This window comes from Borostomias antarcticus, assembly GCF_949987555.1.
Source record: "Borostomias antarcticus genome assembly, chromosome: 18".
In the NCBI taxonomy this organism is placed as follows: Eukaryota; Metazoa; Chordata; class Actinopteri; order Stomiiformes; family Stomiidae; genus Borostomias; species Borostomias antarcticus.
In genome coordinates this window covers 12,091,025-12,108,740 of record NC_140251.1, presented here as the reverse complement: position 1 = coordinate 12,108,740, position 17,716 = coordinate 12,091,025, and the positions used below count along the sequence as shown (strand labels likewise).

At 45.2% G+C, this 17,716-nt stretch overlaps 3 protein-coding genes across 3 annotated transcripts in view; all 3 read left to right on the top strand.

Annotated features, from left to right (window-relative positions):
* LOC311321074 (polypeptide N-acetylgalactosaminyltransferase 18-like) overlaps positions 1 to 4,368 on the top strand; it is a 48,505-nt gene extending 44,137 nt beyond the window's left edge. Inside the window, exon 11 of the mRNA XM_084452962.1 lies at positions 3,054 to 4,368. Within this exon, the coding sequence (XP_084309088.1) occupies positions 3,054 to 3,200 (147 nt within the window). The 3' untranslated portion in view covers positions 3,201 to 4,368. The remainder of the gene's footprint in view (positions 1 to 3,053) is intronic.
* A 3,039-nt stretch (positions 4,369 to 7,407) lies between these two features.
* pyurf (PIGY upstream open reading frame) lies at positions 7,408 to 11,011 on the top strand. Its single transcript, XM_084452986.1, has 5 exons — positions 7,408 to 7,619; positions 7,730 to 7,837; positions 7,975 to 8,018; positions 8,251 to 8,330; positions 10,725 to 11,011. Exons 2-5 carry the CDS (start codon positions 7,789 to 7,791, stop codon positions 10,870 to 10,872), a joined length of 321 nt encoding a protein of 106 aa, XP_084309112.1. The 5' UTR covers positions 7,408 to 7,619; positions 7,730 to 7,788; the 3' UTR covers positions 10,873 to 11,011.
* Positions 10,878 to 11,415, top strand: LOC311321094 (phosphatidylinositol N-acetylglucosaminyltransferase subunit Y). Its single transcript, XM_084452987.1, has one exon. It carries the CDS (start codon positions 11,016 to 11,018, stop codon positions 11,226 to 11,228), a length of 213 nt encoding a protein of 70 aa, XP_084309113.1. The 5' UTR covers positions 10,878 to 11,015; the 3' UTR covers positions 11,229 to 11,415.
* The last annotated feature ends 6,301 nt before the right edge of the window (positions 11,416 to 17,716 follow it).

Sequence of the window (17,716 nt, the reverse complement as noted above, 5' to 3'; positions counted from 1 at the left end):
GAGGATGGCAGGCGGAGCCATGGGGACCTTAGGAGGACCTTGACAGGGAAAAGGGGGGGGTGGACTTTCCAGGACCTATATGACAGGAGACGTTTACAAAATAATACATTAAGACACTGTAGACATTACGAAATACTACAATAAGACATTAAGACATTTGGTACAATACACAGTGGTGGGTGAGCCACTTGGCATTTGTAATGAACCGCAGCGAAGCATGGTAGGCACAGTCAAGCTTTTTCAACATGGGGGAGGCAGCATGCATGTACAATATGTCCCCGTAATCTAGTACAGACAGGAAGGTGGCTTGCACAAGTTTCTTTCTGGCCTCAAGGGAGAAGCACTTATTTCGAAAGAAGAACCCCAGCTTTAGTTTGAGTTTCTTTGCAAGATTTTCGATATGTGTTTTAAATGAAAGTTTCTCATCCAACCAGATCCCTAAAAACTTAGGATGAGACCTTTTCTATGGCTGCTCCCTTTAATGTGAGTCGGTCACCCTGGCCCACTGGCTGCGAGCACGCCCTGGAGAATGTCATGAATTTAGTTTTTCCAGCGTTTAAAACTAATTTAAGATCAAGAGGAGAGGTCTGTATCTGATTGAAAGCAGTTTGAATGTTTTCAATCACCTCTAAGGGAGAGGAAGAACTTGAATATAAAATAGTGTAATCAGCGTAATAATGCAGCTTGGCTGAGTTGATTCCTTTTCCCAGGGCATTTATAAAAATAGAAAATAAAACTGTCGCCAAGATAGATCCCTGTGGAACACCTTTGTTTAGATCTAAGAAATCTGACTTGTAGTTCTCTACAGATACACACTGGGATCTTTCTGTGAGATAGTTTCTGAACCAGCTTACCGCTTCCTGTCCAAGACCAATGCTGTTCAGTCTATATAAAAGAAGTTCATGGTTCACAGAGTCGAATGCTTTGGACAAGTCAATAAACAAGTTTGCACAATGTTCTTTCTTGTCAAGTGCATTGACTGTGTCGGTTACTACCAGCATAGCTTCTGTGATAGTGCTATGCCCTGATCTAAAGCCTGATTGGACCTCACTTAGGATGTTGTTCTCCTTCAGGAATTTCTTAAGCTGAAAATTCACTTAAGACTCAAAGACTTTGGCCAAAACGGGGAGCTTAGAGATGGGGTGGTAATTATTCAGGGTAATTAAGCTGTGGGATTCTGATTCCAAATCTCCTCCTGGGTCGCAGGCAAGGTTATTATAGTTAACGAAAACTAACAACAACAAAAAAGAAAACTGTGGAATAAACAATGTAGTTAACTGAAATAAAAATAAAAACCGGCTTTACAAAAAAAAAAAACTAACTAAAAATATATTGTTGGTTTACAAAATTAACTACAATTATAGAGAAAGTGTCTTTAGTTTTAGTCTTTAGTTTCATTTCATACATAAGCCTAGTATTTTGGGTGGATATGAAATCTATCCTCCATTTTAGCTGTGCCCTTGCGCAGAAGTAACCAGACGTGCGCCAGATGGTTTATTTCACACGGAGTGAAACAACGTGAGCTCGAAAGATCAGGATGGTCTCACGAGGCTAGCACAGAAGAGAAAAAAAAAACTTAAACTAATACTGAAACTAATAAAAACTAAACTAAAACTAAGCATTTCCCCCCCCCCAAAAAAAAACTAAACTAGCAAACTAATGCTGTGTTCACACCAGGCGCGGCGAGAACATTTGAACACCCCAATCTCACCGCCCAGTTCACCCCGATCTCACCGCCTGTTCACCCCGATCTCACCGCCCAGTTCACCCCGATCTCACCGCCCAGTTCACCCCAATCTCACCGCCCAGTTCACCCCAATCTCACCGCCCAGTTCACCCCAATCTCACCGCCCAGTTCACCCCAATCTCACCGTGACTGCAGTGGGTTGCCTCGCGAATCACCTGATTCACACCGCCTGTTTGTTTCTTTTCGCTTTTCGCGAGTTTTTTTTTCTTCTGTTTTCTTTTTCTGCTCCTCTTGCCGCCGCCTGCGAGATTCTGCCCTGGGCGGCTGCCCATGTCGCCCATGCCTAAATACGCCTGGCTCAGCTCATAAGATAGCATTAAAAATCAGTACTAAAATCACACTGTTCTCAGATAATATCATTAGCTGGGCACATAAGCCAGCATTACAAATCATTACTAAATCACTTCATTCATCTCACTTCACTACATTCAAATCATTCTCATTTTTAGTAGTGACATTTCCCCCACTTCTCCCAGGACTGCAGGGCCGAATGGTGTTATGTCTCAGTTTCTTCTTCAGGGGAACTTCATATCTTTTCACAACACTAGGGAGGAGAGAGGAAGGCAGGGCCGCACTGTACCTCTACGGCAGTCAAGGGGATTTATTCTGGACACAGAGTGGCCTGCAGGAGACAGAGGGGCATCCACAGGACCTGGTTAGAATAGAGGGAGGGGCACTAGGGATGGGAGAGGCAGAAAGGGGTAGCATGCAGAGCCACATTGGCAACACACATTTTAATATAAACAATGATTTATTAGTTTTATGCAGTCCACTCCAAATACTCCCAATAAACAAGGTGTTAATGCAACAGCTAGGAAGCACGCCTCCACGATGTGTTAACGTTGTTGAGCATGACACACTTCCACAGGTAATGAGTGGAGGACAGGGCTGAGGGAGGAGGATGGAGGGCCGAGGAGAGAGGGAGGGAGGATGGAGGAGGGTTAGAGGATGGGCCAAGCTTTTGAAGAAGGACGTGTTTGTCTCTGGGGAAGCTCTCTCTCTGACATATTTGTAACCAGGGTCACCCAGGCCTCAGAGTAATCAATACTCCAGCTAGGCCCAGACCCGCCACTCAGGAGATTGGATGGTGGAGCAGCATGGAGGACAGGGTTGGACCGCTTCCAGACACACACACACACACACACACACACACACACACACACACACTCACAGTGAGGCTAATGTAAATCTCATCATCTCCATGCTAAGGTTGTGTGTGTGTGTGTGTGTGTGTGTGTTTTGTGTGTGTGTGTGTGTGTGTGCGCGTGCGTGCGTGCGTGCATGTGTGTGCGTGTGTTCTTTGCAGGGAGGCTCCATACAAAACAGGCAGACGGGGCAATGTCTTGAGCTGGTGGAGAGCAGCCAATCAGAGTTTGGGTTCCAGCTGGCCATCCAGAAGTGCTCCGCTCAGAAATGGACAATCACCAACCTACTGATACAGCCCCACCAGTGATTAACCAATGGAGAGAGACCTACTGACAGAACCTAACCAATGAGAGAACTACTAATTCTGTAGGGGCAGAGCTACTGACACAGAGGAGCCAGCTGAGCTGAGGACAGAGCTGCTGGCTGCCTGCCGAACTCAGAGGACATATCTAGTATAGCGCATAAGCGCATTGTGTTGCCTCTGGGTATGAAATGTGCTATACAAATAAAGCTTTGATTGATTGATTGATATCTGAGCTCCAGACAACCCAGGGCCCTGAAGTAAGAGCGTCCTGTTAGTGCCAAGACGGATCCCCAAATAATATTGTATTAATTTATTCTGTGTAGTTATAGCTTTAAATTTGATCTATCGTGAGATACAATTTAAGCACCTTGAAGTTACTCTGTCTCTTTTATCCAAATACATCACCTGATACACTATATGGACAAAAGTATTGGGACACACCTCTTAATCATTGAATTCAGGTGTTTCATTCAGTCCCATTGCCACAGGTGTATACAGTCAAGCACCTAGCCATGCATTCTGCCTCTACAAACATTTGTGAAAGAATGGGTCATTCTAAAGAGCTCACTGAGTTCTAACGTGGTACTGTAATAGGTTGCAACAAGTCAGTTCGTGAAATGTATTCTTTCCTTCTCCTAGATATTCCACGATTAATTAAGGTATGGTATTTTTGAAAAGTGGAAGCGTTTAGAACCCCAGCAACTCAGCCATGAAGTGGCAGACCAGTTTGGAGAAGTCCCTTTTCTGCTCCATCATGACTGTACCCCAGTGCACAAAGCAAGGTCCATAAAGGCATGGTTGGGGGAGGTTGGTGTGGAAGAACCTCACAGAGCCCTGACCTCAACCCCATCAAACACCTTTGGGCTGAACTAGAACGGAGATTGCGAGCTAGGCTCTCTCATCCAACATCAGTGTCTGACCTCACAAATGCTCTACTGGATGAAGTGGCAAGAACTCCCACAGATGCACTCCAAAATGTTGTAGAAAGCCTTCCCAATTTAGAATGGGATGTCATAAAATCTCCTGTAGGTGTGTAGGTGGCCCAATACTTTTGTCCATATAGTGTAAATGTTCCACATTTACTGTAATAAGATATCAGACTGGCATTTTAAGTGAGGTTACTGGAAGGACCAGTAAGCTATTTGCTACTGTGTAGCAGGTGTTTGTAAATCTGTTCATTTTATGTTCTTTTGTCTCAGGTTTGCAGAGTGGTCAGGAACTGCTCCAATACCCGAGCTATTTTATAAATGTTCTGTATATTGGATATTTATAAAACCCTGAATAAAGACACTGTTGGTAAAATATTTGTGTTTGTGTGTGTGTGTGTGTGTGTGTGTGTGTGTGTGTGGGGAGGCGTGGGTGAATCTTGCACTGGGCTGAATCAGTCATTATTTACATTCTGATGGAATAGAACATTACCCTGCACATTGATTTTAAGTTTGGTGCGCGCACACACACACACACACACCAATATTGCAGACATTCATTACTGTATATTTCATATAAAATCCTGTATCAAATACATGAGTTAGTGGTCCTGAAAGATGCCTAAAGCCAGCACTCTCCAAGCAGATCCAACCTCACTGCTCTAATCACGGAAGTATTAGAATCAGGCTCCAAGGTTGGTGTTTGTTCTCACTCACATAGGCTTTTCATATCCATCATTTAAGCAGGTCTGGGGGATGTTCTGGGTAAAACTGAAGATGTACAGCTTTGAGACAACCTCTGAGATGCATCTGGAAAGAATGAATCAGCTTTTCTATTCAACAATTTTTAATGTTGACATCCAACTACAAAATAGGTTTTTCCTTCAATAATTTGATATTCACTGCTCAACAATAGATTTGATAAAAAATGTGGCTCTAGTCTAGTCCACTGACCACCATCCTTAAGATTCTTAATATCGTACTATTGCAGAACAGTAAACCTCAAGTCTCTTGGAGCTGAGGCCACTGCAGACACCCTCCTTGTTAAGGGTTTTGTGTCTTTTCTCCCCTTTCTAGCTGTGCTGATCTGAATACAGAGGCTACAACTCACCTCTCCCAGAAGAAACTAATGAGAGCTACCCAGGAGGCCTCCCTTCTGTCGTCCTCATCCCCCTGTCTCGCTGTCCTCCTCACCATGATCAGTGTTTGGAACCAGGCCCTTAACGCCTACTCTAAATCCCCACAGTGGAGAAGATGAGATCTGTCCAAGATCGTCTTATTAAAAGACATACAGTAAAAGGTCAGCTACAGTAACTCTCTAATTTGTCAGCCACATAAATACAGCCAAGCCATGGATAATATGCCTGCAGAGGTTTTATTAATGGGCTGTGAGGGACCTGAAAAGGAAAGAGCAATGACACAGAATGTGAACCGACCACTAGTAACCATGCGATTTGATTTAAGTCTAAGCTTCGTTAACTCTGAGCGTGGCCATGAATCAGGAGTGAGATTAAAGCGGTGTTCTCAGTTTGATAATGCATTGAAGTGAGTCTGTCATCGATGAGGAAGCTGGTAATAGAGGAGAAGAGGAGGAGGAGATGGAGAGAGGGAGGAGGGGAGGTGTAGGTCCGGTGGGATCTGATTATTGGACTCAGGAAACGCTGATGATCTTTACACTGGCTATGCTCCCTCACATTCTCTGCGCTACGATCGGATTGTTGCTGACGAATGACGACGACAATATTCTCGGCACCAACTACGATCGTAGCGCAGAGAATGTGAGCCGGAGAATAGCAGGCTGCGCGCTGGCCTGTGCGCATGCGTGCTGGAGCAAGTGGGGGAGAGGCTTGTAAAGATCATATTACAGAGGCTACAGACCACGTATTTGAAAACCGAAAGAATGGCTCGCGTAGAGGAATATCAACTGTCGATTCATGCAATGTGATTGATGAAAACAACCGTTTAGCGGCCGAAAATGGATTTTGAGAAACTGCATTCCCTATGCCCCGTGCGCCGCCATTACATGGATATACTGGCTCGCGCTGGATTTTAAATTTCTTCTACAGGCCTCCGAACAACACAAAAGTGATCTGGGTGAGTCAAACTTCTTATAATATGTCGTAAATAAGGTCCAGGTTGTCAAAAACGAGCATTTTCCTTTAATTGGCTAGACTCGTACCTCAGCAGCAGTGGTGTAGTGGAGGCTATATGGAGGTATACAGAGTATACCCACTTCTTTATCTATGGACCTACAGTATACACACTTCTTTATCTATGGACCTACAGTATACACACTTCTTTAGTCAGAGTAAACCCACTTCTTTATCTATGGACCTACAGTATACACACTTCTTTAGTCAGAGTATACCCACTTCTTTATCTATGGACCTACAGTATACACACTTCTTTAGTCAGAGTATACCCACTTCTTTATCTATGGACCTACAGTATACACACTTCTTTAGTCAGAGTATACCCACTTCTTTACTCACCACTCAGCAGGAAAGCACAATTCTACAGTTTATCTGTATGTATGAAGATAACTATATTGTCATCAGACTGTTTTGGAACGTGGTGTTTTATCCCATTGCAAATACATATGTCTCAAGCAATAAAACTACACTCACACAGTAATCCAACTTTCTACCCTGGGGTCGCAGTTTTTAAAGATTTCTTTGCCCCCGCCACATCTCATTATGTGTCTCTAAGTCCTGCCTGAAGAAGAGGCCGGTCCTCAGAGCGGCTGTATGATCTCCAGCCAGAACAGTAGCAGCACTTCTATCTAACTAACTCTGCTGAGTTCCACGGCCTGCAGGCATTCTAGAATATGCAGTTCTCTCACTATCCCAGCCGGAGAAGGCTTAGGTACCCTGCTGCTGCAGTCTCACAGCAATACTCTGTTTATATGTGATGAGACCTGTAAGTAAGCAAGCGCTTTTCTTTCTCTTTTCATATATATGTGACTAGTATATACCTATATACCTATATATATACCTATATAGGACACTTCAGGAGATGCCTTAATTACCTCCGCCCAGCGACAGCACAGGGCGTGAGGTAATGTTTTCCGTGGCAGGTGTGGGTGCGTTTGTGCGTTTTTTGTTGTTGACAGAATTACACAAACACTACTGGACGGATTTTCACGAAACTCAGTGGAACCGTGTAGCAACCGACCTCCAACCTAGAACCTATTCAACTGTGGAGTGGATACAAAGCACAGGGAGGGTGCAGCTTTGGGCTGTACAAACATTTGCACAATCCAAACCAGATCTCGGGGAACTACCTTTCACAAAGACTGAACAATTGTTTTCGGTTATATCTAGCCATTATAACATTATTTTGAGAGCTGACTAGTTGGCCATCGGAGTCAGACTAGGCTAGTGCTATAAAGATACTTTATACTGTAAGACATCATATAAAACAAATTGCCTATTATCAAGATTTTCATATTGCTGTTCTTTCTCCAGCCCGATTGTCCTGCTTGTCCCTACAGCAGGTAAGACCCTTTGAACTACACTATTCATGACCGCTATCTCCCGAAAGTGATTGACAATACATTCTATGCAGCAGATTATGTTATTCCTCAACTTCTGTCTCTCTACTCAGTGGACATAGTGAAGAACTACACAGCAGACTATGATGACTCATTTTCAACAAGATTCACCATGAACCAGTTCTGCAGTGTGCACACTCTGCAGGAGGTCGAGCTGTTCGGTGAGAATACACACGGTGTGATGCTGAGGCACTGCTTTGTGTTTGCGATGGGCTGTGCTACTGTTAGGTGCCAGAAATGTATCCTTTCTCACTTTTCTGTAGCCAGACCGTGTGTCTCTCTCCTCTCTCCATCTCAGCTGAGGAGCTTCCTCAGGTCCTCGAGGTGCCGCTCAACAAAGACGTAAGGGTGACCCACGTGAAGGGCAATGACGTCACCATGGCTACACAGTGTGGAACACCATGTTTAACACATAGATGTAAATTATGTTAATTATGGTAAATGTGGGGATCTATTTCTTTCTCTCTCCCTCTCGTTCTAACTCTGTGTGTGTGTGTGTGTGTGTGTGTGTGTGTGTGTGTGTGTGTGTGTGTGTGTGTGTGTGTGTGTGTGTGTGTGTCTCTCTGTCTGTCAGTCTGCACAGGCGGTCGAACTACTTGGATGGCGAAGCGGATACAGTGATGCAGTTCCAGTACACAGCGAGCTCAATGAGAAGTAGATGAAGCTGACAGACATCAGCTGGACCAGCACCACACCCACACCCCTGTCCCTGAACACCCTCACCCCTGCCCCTGCACACCCACACCCTCACCCGTCCCTGAACACCCTCACCCCTGCCCCTGCACACCCACACCCTCACCCGTCCCTGAACACCCTCACCCCTGCCCCTGCACACCCTCACCCTCACCCCTGCCCCTGCACACCCTCACCCCTGTCCCTGAACACCCACACCCACACCCCTGTCCCTGAACACCCACACCCACACCCCTGTCCCTGAACACCCACACCCTCACCCCTGTCCCTGCACACCCTCACCCCTGTCCCTGAACACCCTCACCCCTGTCCCTGCACACCCTCACCCCTGCCCCTGAACACCCTCACCCTCACCCCTGTCCCTGAACACCCACACCCTCACCCCTGTCCCTGCACACCCTCACCCCTGCCCCTGAACACCCTCACCCTCACCCCCGTCCCTGAACACCCTCACCCCCGTCCCTGAACACCCTCACCCCTGTCCCTGAACACCCTCACCCCTGTCCCTGAACACCCTCACCCTCACCCCTGTCCCTGAACACCCTCACCCTCACCCCCGTCCCTGAACACCCTCACCCCTGCCCCTGAACACCCTCACCCCTGTCCCTGAACACCCTCACCCTCACCCCCGTCCCTGAACACCCTCACCCCTGTCCCTGAACACCCTCACCCCTGTCCCTGAACACCCTCACCCCCGTCCCTGAACACCCTCACCCCTGTCCCTGCACACCCTCACCCTCACCCCTGCCCCTGAACACCCTCACCCCTGTCCCTGAACACCCTCACCCTCACCCCTGTCCCTGAACACCCTCACCCCTGCCCCTGAACACCCTCACCCCTGTCCCTGCACACCCTCACCCCTGCCCCTGCACACCCTCACCCTCACCCCTGTCCCTGAACACCCTCACCCCTGCCCCTGCACACCCTCACCCCTGTCCCTGAACACCCTCACCCCTGTCCCTGAACACCCTCACCCTCACCCCTGCCCCTGAACACCCTCACCCCTGTCCCTGAACACCCTCACCCCTGCCCCTGAACACCCTCACCCCTGTCCCTGAACACCCTCACCCCTGCCCCTGAACACCCTCACCCTCACCCCTGTCCCTGCACACACACAAAAGTTTTGTGTGCTCTCTAACTGAAAAATATGTATAATACCATTTTCCTAAAGCTGAACCTTAGTTCTTAACCTGTTCCAAGTTCACAAGCCTTGCAGGGCAACTCATCAACCAGTGATGAGGCACCACCTCATTATCCAGGTATACCTCTGACACACCGCATGGACAGGTGAGTCCGTCTTGTCCAGGTTGACACATTTCATGTAGCTCTATATTAAATTATATTATATAGGGATGTCTCCATAACTATTGACCAAGGAAAATAAGCCAAATTCAATGCTTGACAATTCCTTATGACAACTATTTTCCACCAGCTAAGTTATTCAGATAATGTAACTATTACTTTTATAGCCTGAATATTGAGATTCTAAGTAACTAGAGACAAAACTTTTTTCTGTACTGAACATAGATCTTTGACTGTGCAACACTGCCATCTTGTGGTGAGATTTAGGAACACCGTCTTCTTTTAAAGGTCGTTCAGAATTATTTGACATAGAGACTTAAAATATTACATTGAATGTATTTTACATCAGTTAGTCCAAAGTGGAACTTATATAGATCAGATTTTTATTCGAGAGGGGAACCTTTTAGTTTTGTACCGTGGGGACAATTTATGTGTCGCACAGTGGGCACTTCCTGATTTAAACGGCTTACGTTTACGCAGCACTGCATAGCTAACTCGTATCCTACATAGACGGGCTTTAGTGGTCATGTTTCAGAATGTTGTGAGAAGATTAGCTAATGAAACTAGTAGTTTAAGATCTACTAGTAATGTGCCTCTCCTGCGAAGCATAGCTCCTCTGCCTGCGACAACGTCGAGACATTTCACTGATACGAAGGACGACGTCATACAACCTTTTGACACTTCTCTGCTCGAGTTCCTCGTCTGTCCTCTATCCAAAAAGACACTAAGGCGAGTGCTCTCTACCTCTTTAGATTCATTTTACAATCTTGCCAGGTCACCGCTGTTGTTCTGCTGGGCAAGGCATATAACCATAATTGCTCTAGACCTACCCTGATTGTGTGACAGAATTTGCATTACTGAGGAATAATAAAAATAATAAGTCCTAGACTATTTCCTCTACATAACGTTCAAACTCACGAGTCTTGATTGAAAAATGTCTGGCCATGCTGATGGTGTTAACTATTTTGAAAGGATTTTGGAAGTTGGAAGTGTATGCCTGTCATGTTACAGTATGCATCAATTACAGCATCATTGTTTATCTCCCCTCACCAGGTACGAGGAGAAGACCAATGAGCTCATCAACGACGAGTTGGGCATCGCATACCCTATCATCGGTGGCATCCCCAACATGATCCCACAGGACGCAAGACGGACTCAGAAACACCCAGCTGCAGCCCCAGCAGAACCAACCCAGGCTTAAAGCACACCAATATCCATAAACCCGTATGCTATAGGCCTACACTGTGACTTTGACACTATTTGGTGTATAAACGGAACACAGACCACATTATCATTTAAGACATAATACAAACTGCAGTGTTGTGAAGTAACACAGAGGACAGGATGTTCTCTCTGTCCACCCTCACCGTGCTGATTCCCATCGTCTCTCTGTGTGGACTGTTCTACTCTGCCACCGTGGATGAGAATTTCCCTCAGGGATGCACCAGTACCAGCAGTCTGTGTTTCTACAGCCTGCTGCTGCCAGTCACCATCCCTGTCTATGTCTTCTTCCATCTCTGGAAGTGGATGGGGATTAAACTGTTCAGACACAATTAGTGCACACTAGACTAAGGCTTCCTAATGAGCAATTTACCACAGCTGTATAACGTAGGTTTGATATGTAAATGGTTGTAAATGGTTCTTGAATGGTGACCATGGGGTGTTTGTTCATGCTGCATATTTTCACTGTGAAATATTTCACTCGGCTGTAGCTATCCAGTGTAACAGTAAAATATATTTTAGTCAAAATAAATACACCTTATTTAATTAATGAAATACAGTTTCTTCCTTTAAATGTATTTCAATTACATTCAATGACAGTCACATACTTTCTTTTTTTACCTGAACATCTTAAGGTCGAACAGAGGGTAATGCAGATCACATAACTTGCTATAGAAATGACTATAGAAGAAACCCAAGCTACTCTCGCTATCCTGAAACAGATAAACATAGAACACAGAAGTAGGAAGAAGTAACTTGAGGGTAACAATCAAGATCAAACAAATCCTGGGAATTTATGCTACATTTGTGTTCTTTACAGGAGGAATTGAAGTTTTATATTAAAGGTATGTCTGTTATCCTCACTTGGGTTTCTTCTCTCTGGACTGTTCAAGCTTAAGCAGTGGGGACTCTGGTCTGGGATCTTGGTGAGGACCTTTGATCTTGAAGAAGAACGACTCATTTAGTCTCATTTGAACTGCATTCACTTGTGACAATTCCAGCTTCCTCCTCCAAAAGGAATCATTGCTCTCGCTAGAGGTTGTGTCTAATGACTCTGACCCCAGTGGAAAGCTGACCTTGACTCCTGAGGTGGAGCTTGGGGGTTGAGGATTCGGCTGTGCACGCAATCTGCAGGGGAGACTCAGGTCCACCGGTTGTAGCTCTGCTGAGCTGGTAGAGGCTTCAGTATGCAGGTGGAAGCTAAGGTACCTGGAAAGCTCTGTAGTGAAGAAGTTCTCTGTCTGTGTGGCTGCCTCTAATGTTGACCTGGTTGGCACTGGCTCGGTTGGCTCTCTGGGATGTTGCGACATGCTGGGTAACTGTAGCTGCATGTGATTGGCCAGTCCTGCCATGGCGCTGGCATCCCCAGCGAGATCACCGCTGGATGATTCTGAGGATGAGACCCTGAAGGTCTTCTGGGTGATGAAGAGGTCTTCACTGTTGTCATCATCTGCAGCGCCCTGGGAGTTTTCTGACAGTCTCTGTCCACACCCTGTCTCCTGGACCATCCTCTCATCATCTCTCTCTTGGATGGGGCATCTGCTGGCTGTTGAGGTGGAGCCACAATCTGAACCCCTCGGATATTTAACTGGAATGAAACTGGGTGATAAGATGAATGCTACGTTCTTTTTCCTCTTGGTGGTTTTCTTGGGGGCCCATAAGTCACCGATCTCCTGGGCAGGCTCTAGTTTCAGAGAGGAGTGTTCACCATGTGCAGGTTGGATTGTCGTATTTCCTTCACACCTCATCCACTCTGACTCTACGACGGGCTTGGATGAAGTGTTCCTTAGTGAATTAGAGCTATCTTGTAGGTCTCTTTTCTGTTTCTTCTTTTTATTTTTTGATTTCTTTTTTTCCACTTTAGTTATATCCTTTACCACCTTTGCACTTGCACGTTTGCTCTTTTTAGATTGTTTTTTCTTTGATTTCTTTACTTTCTTTGGTGAATCCACGATTAAATCCAAAAACGAGTCTGATTCTCCATCCACTGTCTCCATTGCTCTAAAAAGAAGATACATATTTGATCACGCTTTTACTGAGACATTTCATAATTTGACATAGTCTAATAAGTTCCGAATTGAATAGCCTACTCGGGCTAAATAACAAAAGGTAGGTATAGGCAGTTATATAGTAGCCAGACATTTAAAAAAAAGAAAAGAAAAAAAAATGCAATCTTTGCAACAATCAACGTAGTCAGTCTGCATTCAAGCTAGCATCATCATTTCGATCTTTGGTGACATTCTTTGATCACAGAATGATTGAGAACTTGTTACAGTGATATCGAGATGAGAACTTGTTACAGTGATATCGAGATGAGAACTTGTTACAGTGATATCGAGATGGGAACTTGTTACAGTGATATCGAGATGGGAACTTCGAGAGTAACCAACCAGTTGAATAACAGTTTTCTGCAAAAAGATAAGGACATGGCTAGCCAGTTGTAGCTATAGTGCTTTCATGTTGGCCGACAGCAAGCATGTAGGATTAGAAACAGCTAAGCTATAACGAACTGTTTGATAGGCTATATTGGTATCACTTATCTTCATTCACACATGATAATTAACTAAATATCGATACATTGCCTCATTACTAGGCCTACGACATAATGTTACCTTGTCAAACCGTCGTTAATCGACTGCTTGGACGGCGCTACTAGCCGACTTCACCTGACAGTCAACGCCTCCCTCGTGTTCGTGCAGATTCCCTGGGCGGGTTTGTGCTGTTGAAGGTTAATTCGCGTAGGTAACTCTGGCCTACAGGTAGGCCTAATTATTGCCTTGACACTTTACATGTTCAAATGATAGTAAATGATCTACAGAAAAAATGGAAGCCTGTAGCCTATATTTGGGGCAAATTAATTTAGACTAGATTTGTTATGCCCAGCAAAGGTTACTCTAGTCTATGGACATGAAAATGTAAACTACAGGGATAGTACAGGAATAGAGTTTTTGTTTCAGCTCTTTCCTTAGATGGTAGTGGCCTTATAATAATCTTTAAATCATTTTAGCCTACTGGTTGGAGGAAATCATAATGGGCCCTAATGGCTTTGAGGTAAGTTGATGCAATATTTTGTCAATAGCCTACAAAATAAGCCTCCCTGTTGTTGTTGTTGTTTTTAAAATAAGGCTATTATATAGGACTACAAACTTTTTTTTACTGTTAATGTAAGAGTGATATATTGGGTGACCCATTAGTTTGAACAAAAAATAATAAATAGGCTACTGTACGTGTTTTGTAATACGTGTAAGAGTATGATTTTTGAGGGAAGACCCTCACCTGATATGGGGTAAGAAGCCTCCCCTTGGGCTATAGGCTACAGTAGTTCAGGAGGTCACCAATATAAGTCAATGGGGTCTAGCCCCCAAAACCTTTGAGCCCTATCAGCCATACAATGGGCTAGAGACTTGCAACCACTTCTGGCTGAACGCTGGCGTCCCACTGATGGTGTGTCCATTTTTGGCCCTCTGGAAGACACGTTACATTTAGTTTTATAATAACAAATGTCTGTTATGATTTAATTACCCTTTAAAAGTTACTTAAGTACAACTTAAGCTTAAGTATACATATTGTTTGTGGTATATGCATTATATTATATTGATGTTCAAATTATATCTATTTTAAAAGAAAACATCGTTTTTAAGGGGGGCAACCTTACCCCCTACAGTGAGAGTAGGCTATGCAGATGTAACCGTTTACACTGTTTTATGAATCACCAGTCTAGCTCCCATCACATCTTCCTGCTCCAGCGTCGGTCACATCCAAGTCCTACTGGGCGTACTGTTGTTACAGGCAGACAGGGACATGCCTCACTCTCAACAATGGTGGGGGGGATTCCTTTTATTGTGGGAAAAAGTTGCTCCTAGCTGTAGTCCGAGTGGCTGATGATGTCAGTCAACATTAGCCCCGCTCCAAGTTGGGTTGTCTGAGAATATTGTCTGTGAAAATAGACTAGTGTGAGGCTGGGTTAGACTAACCTTTGTATGACCAGGTCTGTACAGTAATTCAGTGAGTAGTTACAAATCTATTGGTCACTGAGAAGGGAACACGCCTTTGATAACTATCTTGGCTGTTTTTTCAGGATTTTCCTCTTCCAGCAGGGGCTATATGAGTGTGCCAGTGGCGGAGTTAAAGGAGTAGGAGTGATAAAGCAGGTACAATAATCTATTATGTACACTACACTGTTTTACCATGAATCCAGTCATTCTTTCATTCTTTCAATTGACACCTCTCAGTTCCTTTTCATGACATGATATCACAACATCTGTACCTAGTGGCTTGGCTGGAGTCTGGAAGGCAACTAGTATTTTATTCCATTCTTCATGTCCACCATTGTGAAAAAATAATTGAATATACATTATAATCAATCTACTTTTGCCTTTCATGGGCTTCTATGCTACCATTTCTATAAAGGGCTGAGTACCCTCCCATGTCGTCATGTATGACACAGACAGACAACACTGTAGTACTGTGATTCACTCCACCACCTGCAGTCTCACATACTGTGGGAAACATCCCCCGGTCCTCCAATGGAAGGAGAGTATTTATATCTGAGAGTAGTTGTTGAAGTATTTACTGGCTGGGATGGATCAGCTATAGGTAGCGATGAATGCAGGTTCACAGCATCGTGAGTGGTCTCGTCACATGCTCGTGACATGCTGTCTGACCTGGGTGCTGGGAGTTAGTCTGTGTGATGTTAGACTGATTGACACGCACTGTCGCTGTTATCACAAGTCTTATATGGGCTGATTCCTGTTCTTTGATTATGCCATGCCCTGGACTAAATCTCACTTTGAAAAATATGCTTTTTATGCCTGAATGTGGCTGTAATACAGTACAGCCCTCCTCCCAAACCAATTTCATGCATATTGTAAGAAGATGAGCTTTGGAAGAAGATGAGCATTCTGTATTGAATTTAATCTTTCATTTACTTTATGTGCATAGTAAAGTATAGAAGGAAGACAGACAACTAAATATCTCATGGTATTACATTGTAGTGAATGCTCTTGGCCTGTAATAAATAGGTAACTTCCTAGAGAATATTTAATACTCCACAGATTATTTTTGAACGGCTGTCAACACTTTGAGATAAGTAGGCTAATACAGTTGAAATTATTAGAATTTTTAAATTCAGTGTCAGGTCCATAAATATTTGGACATCGACACAGTTTTCATCATTTTGGCTCTGTACACCACCACAATGGATTTGAAATTAAACAGACTTTCAGCTTTAAGTTGAGGGTATTTACATCCAAATCAGGTGAACGATGTAGGAATTACAAACAATTTTATATGTGGTCCCCCTGTTTTTAAGGGACCAAAAGTAACTGGACAATTGGCTGCTCAGCAATTCCATGGCCGAGTGTGTGTTATTACCTCATTATTTCATTTACAAGGAGCAGATACAAGGTCTAGAGTTAATTTCAGGTGTGGTACTTGCATTTGTAATCTGTTGCTGTCAGCTCTCAATATGAAATCCAAAGAGCTGTCACTATCAGTGAAGCAAGCTATCATTAGGTTCATCATTAGGCTCGTCATTAGGAGGTATGCCTACCCAGATGACCTCGCGTTGGTGTACTCCGCTGGAGACTGGCAGGCCGTGGAGGAGACCCTGAGCCAGGATATGCAGACACTAGCCGCATACCTCCGGAAATGGAGATTGAAGCTCAGCGAGGCAAAGACGGTGTCGGCGGCCTTCCCCCTTAACAACAAGGAAGCCAAACGCGAGCTCTGAATACACATCAATGGAACACTCGTGCCATACTGCGCTGAACCAACCTATTTCGGCGTGACTTTGGACAGGTCGCTCACGTTCCGCTGACACCTCGACTCACTGTGCAAGAAGTTAACAGCTCATGTGGCGTTGATGAGGTGACTGGTCTGATCAGGCTGGGGTGCCGGTGAAAAAACACTGCGTACGGCAGCCCTAACCCTGGTCTACTGGTGCCGCAGCGCTCACACCCGCCTCATCGATCCGCCTATCAACGAAGCCTTGTGCATCATGACAGGATGTCTGTGCCCCACTCCTGTGGACAACCTTCCCATCCTTGCAGGCATCCAGCCCGCTGGCCTCCGCCGCACAGGAACCACAGCATGTCTCGCCTGCCAGGCCATGGAGCCTAACCACCTGCTCCACGACAGGCTCACTGCAACAGTGGAGCCTTCCCGGCGCCTCGAGTCGAGACCCTTTTGTGCCGCCACACGGGATCTCCTGCAGCAGTGTAGAGATCTTAACATCAGTGAGGCAGGATGGGCGGACTATACCTGGCATGAGGAGTGGGAGGCGAACACCTCCAGACTCCATGATTTCATCCCGGCCGCCAGTCCTTCCTCTACTGGGATGGACTTACTCCGACTGGTGTGGGTGAGGCTTAATCGTCTCCGGACCGGCATCGGACGCTTCCGCTGATCGATGCACAGATGGGGCTTGGCATCCTGTGCGGCGTGCGAGTGTGTCGCTGAGGAACAAACTGCAGACCACATCATCCAGGACTGTCTGATATTTCGGACACCCAACGGAAAGCGTGGCCTGACGGTCATGGATGACGAAATGATGATGTGGCTCCTGGAAGTGTGCCCGGATATGTAGCCCGGGTGACCCCCTCACCCAGGCTCGGGATGGTAAAAGTATAGTCCCTTGGCCCCGAGCCTGGGGGGAGAGGACGAATCAACCAACCTACCCAAATGAAGAAGAAGAATTAGCCTGAAAAATCAAAACAAATCCATTAGTGAAATAGCAAAACATTAGGTGTGGCCAAATCAACTGGTACATTCGTAAAAACAAAGAACGCACTGGTGAGCTCAACAACACCAAAAAACCTAGAAAA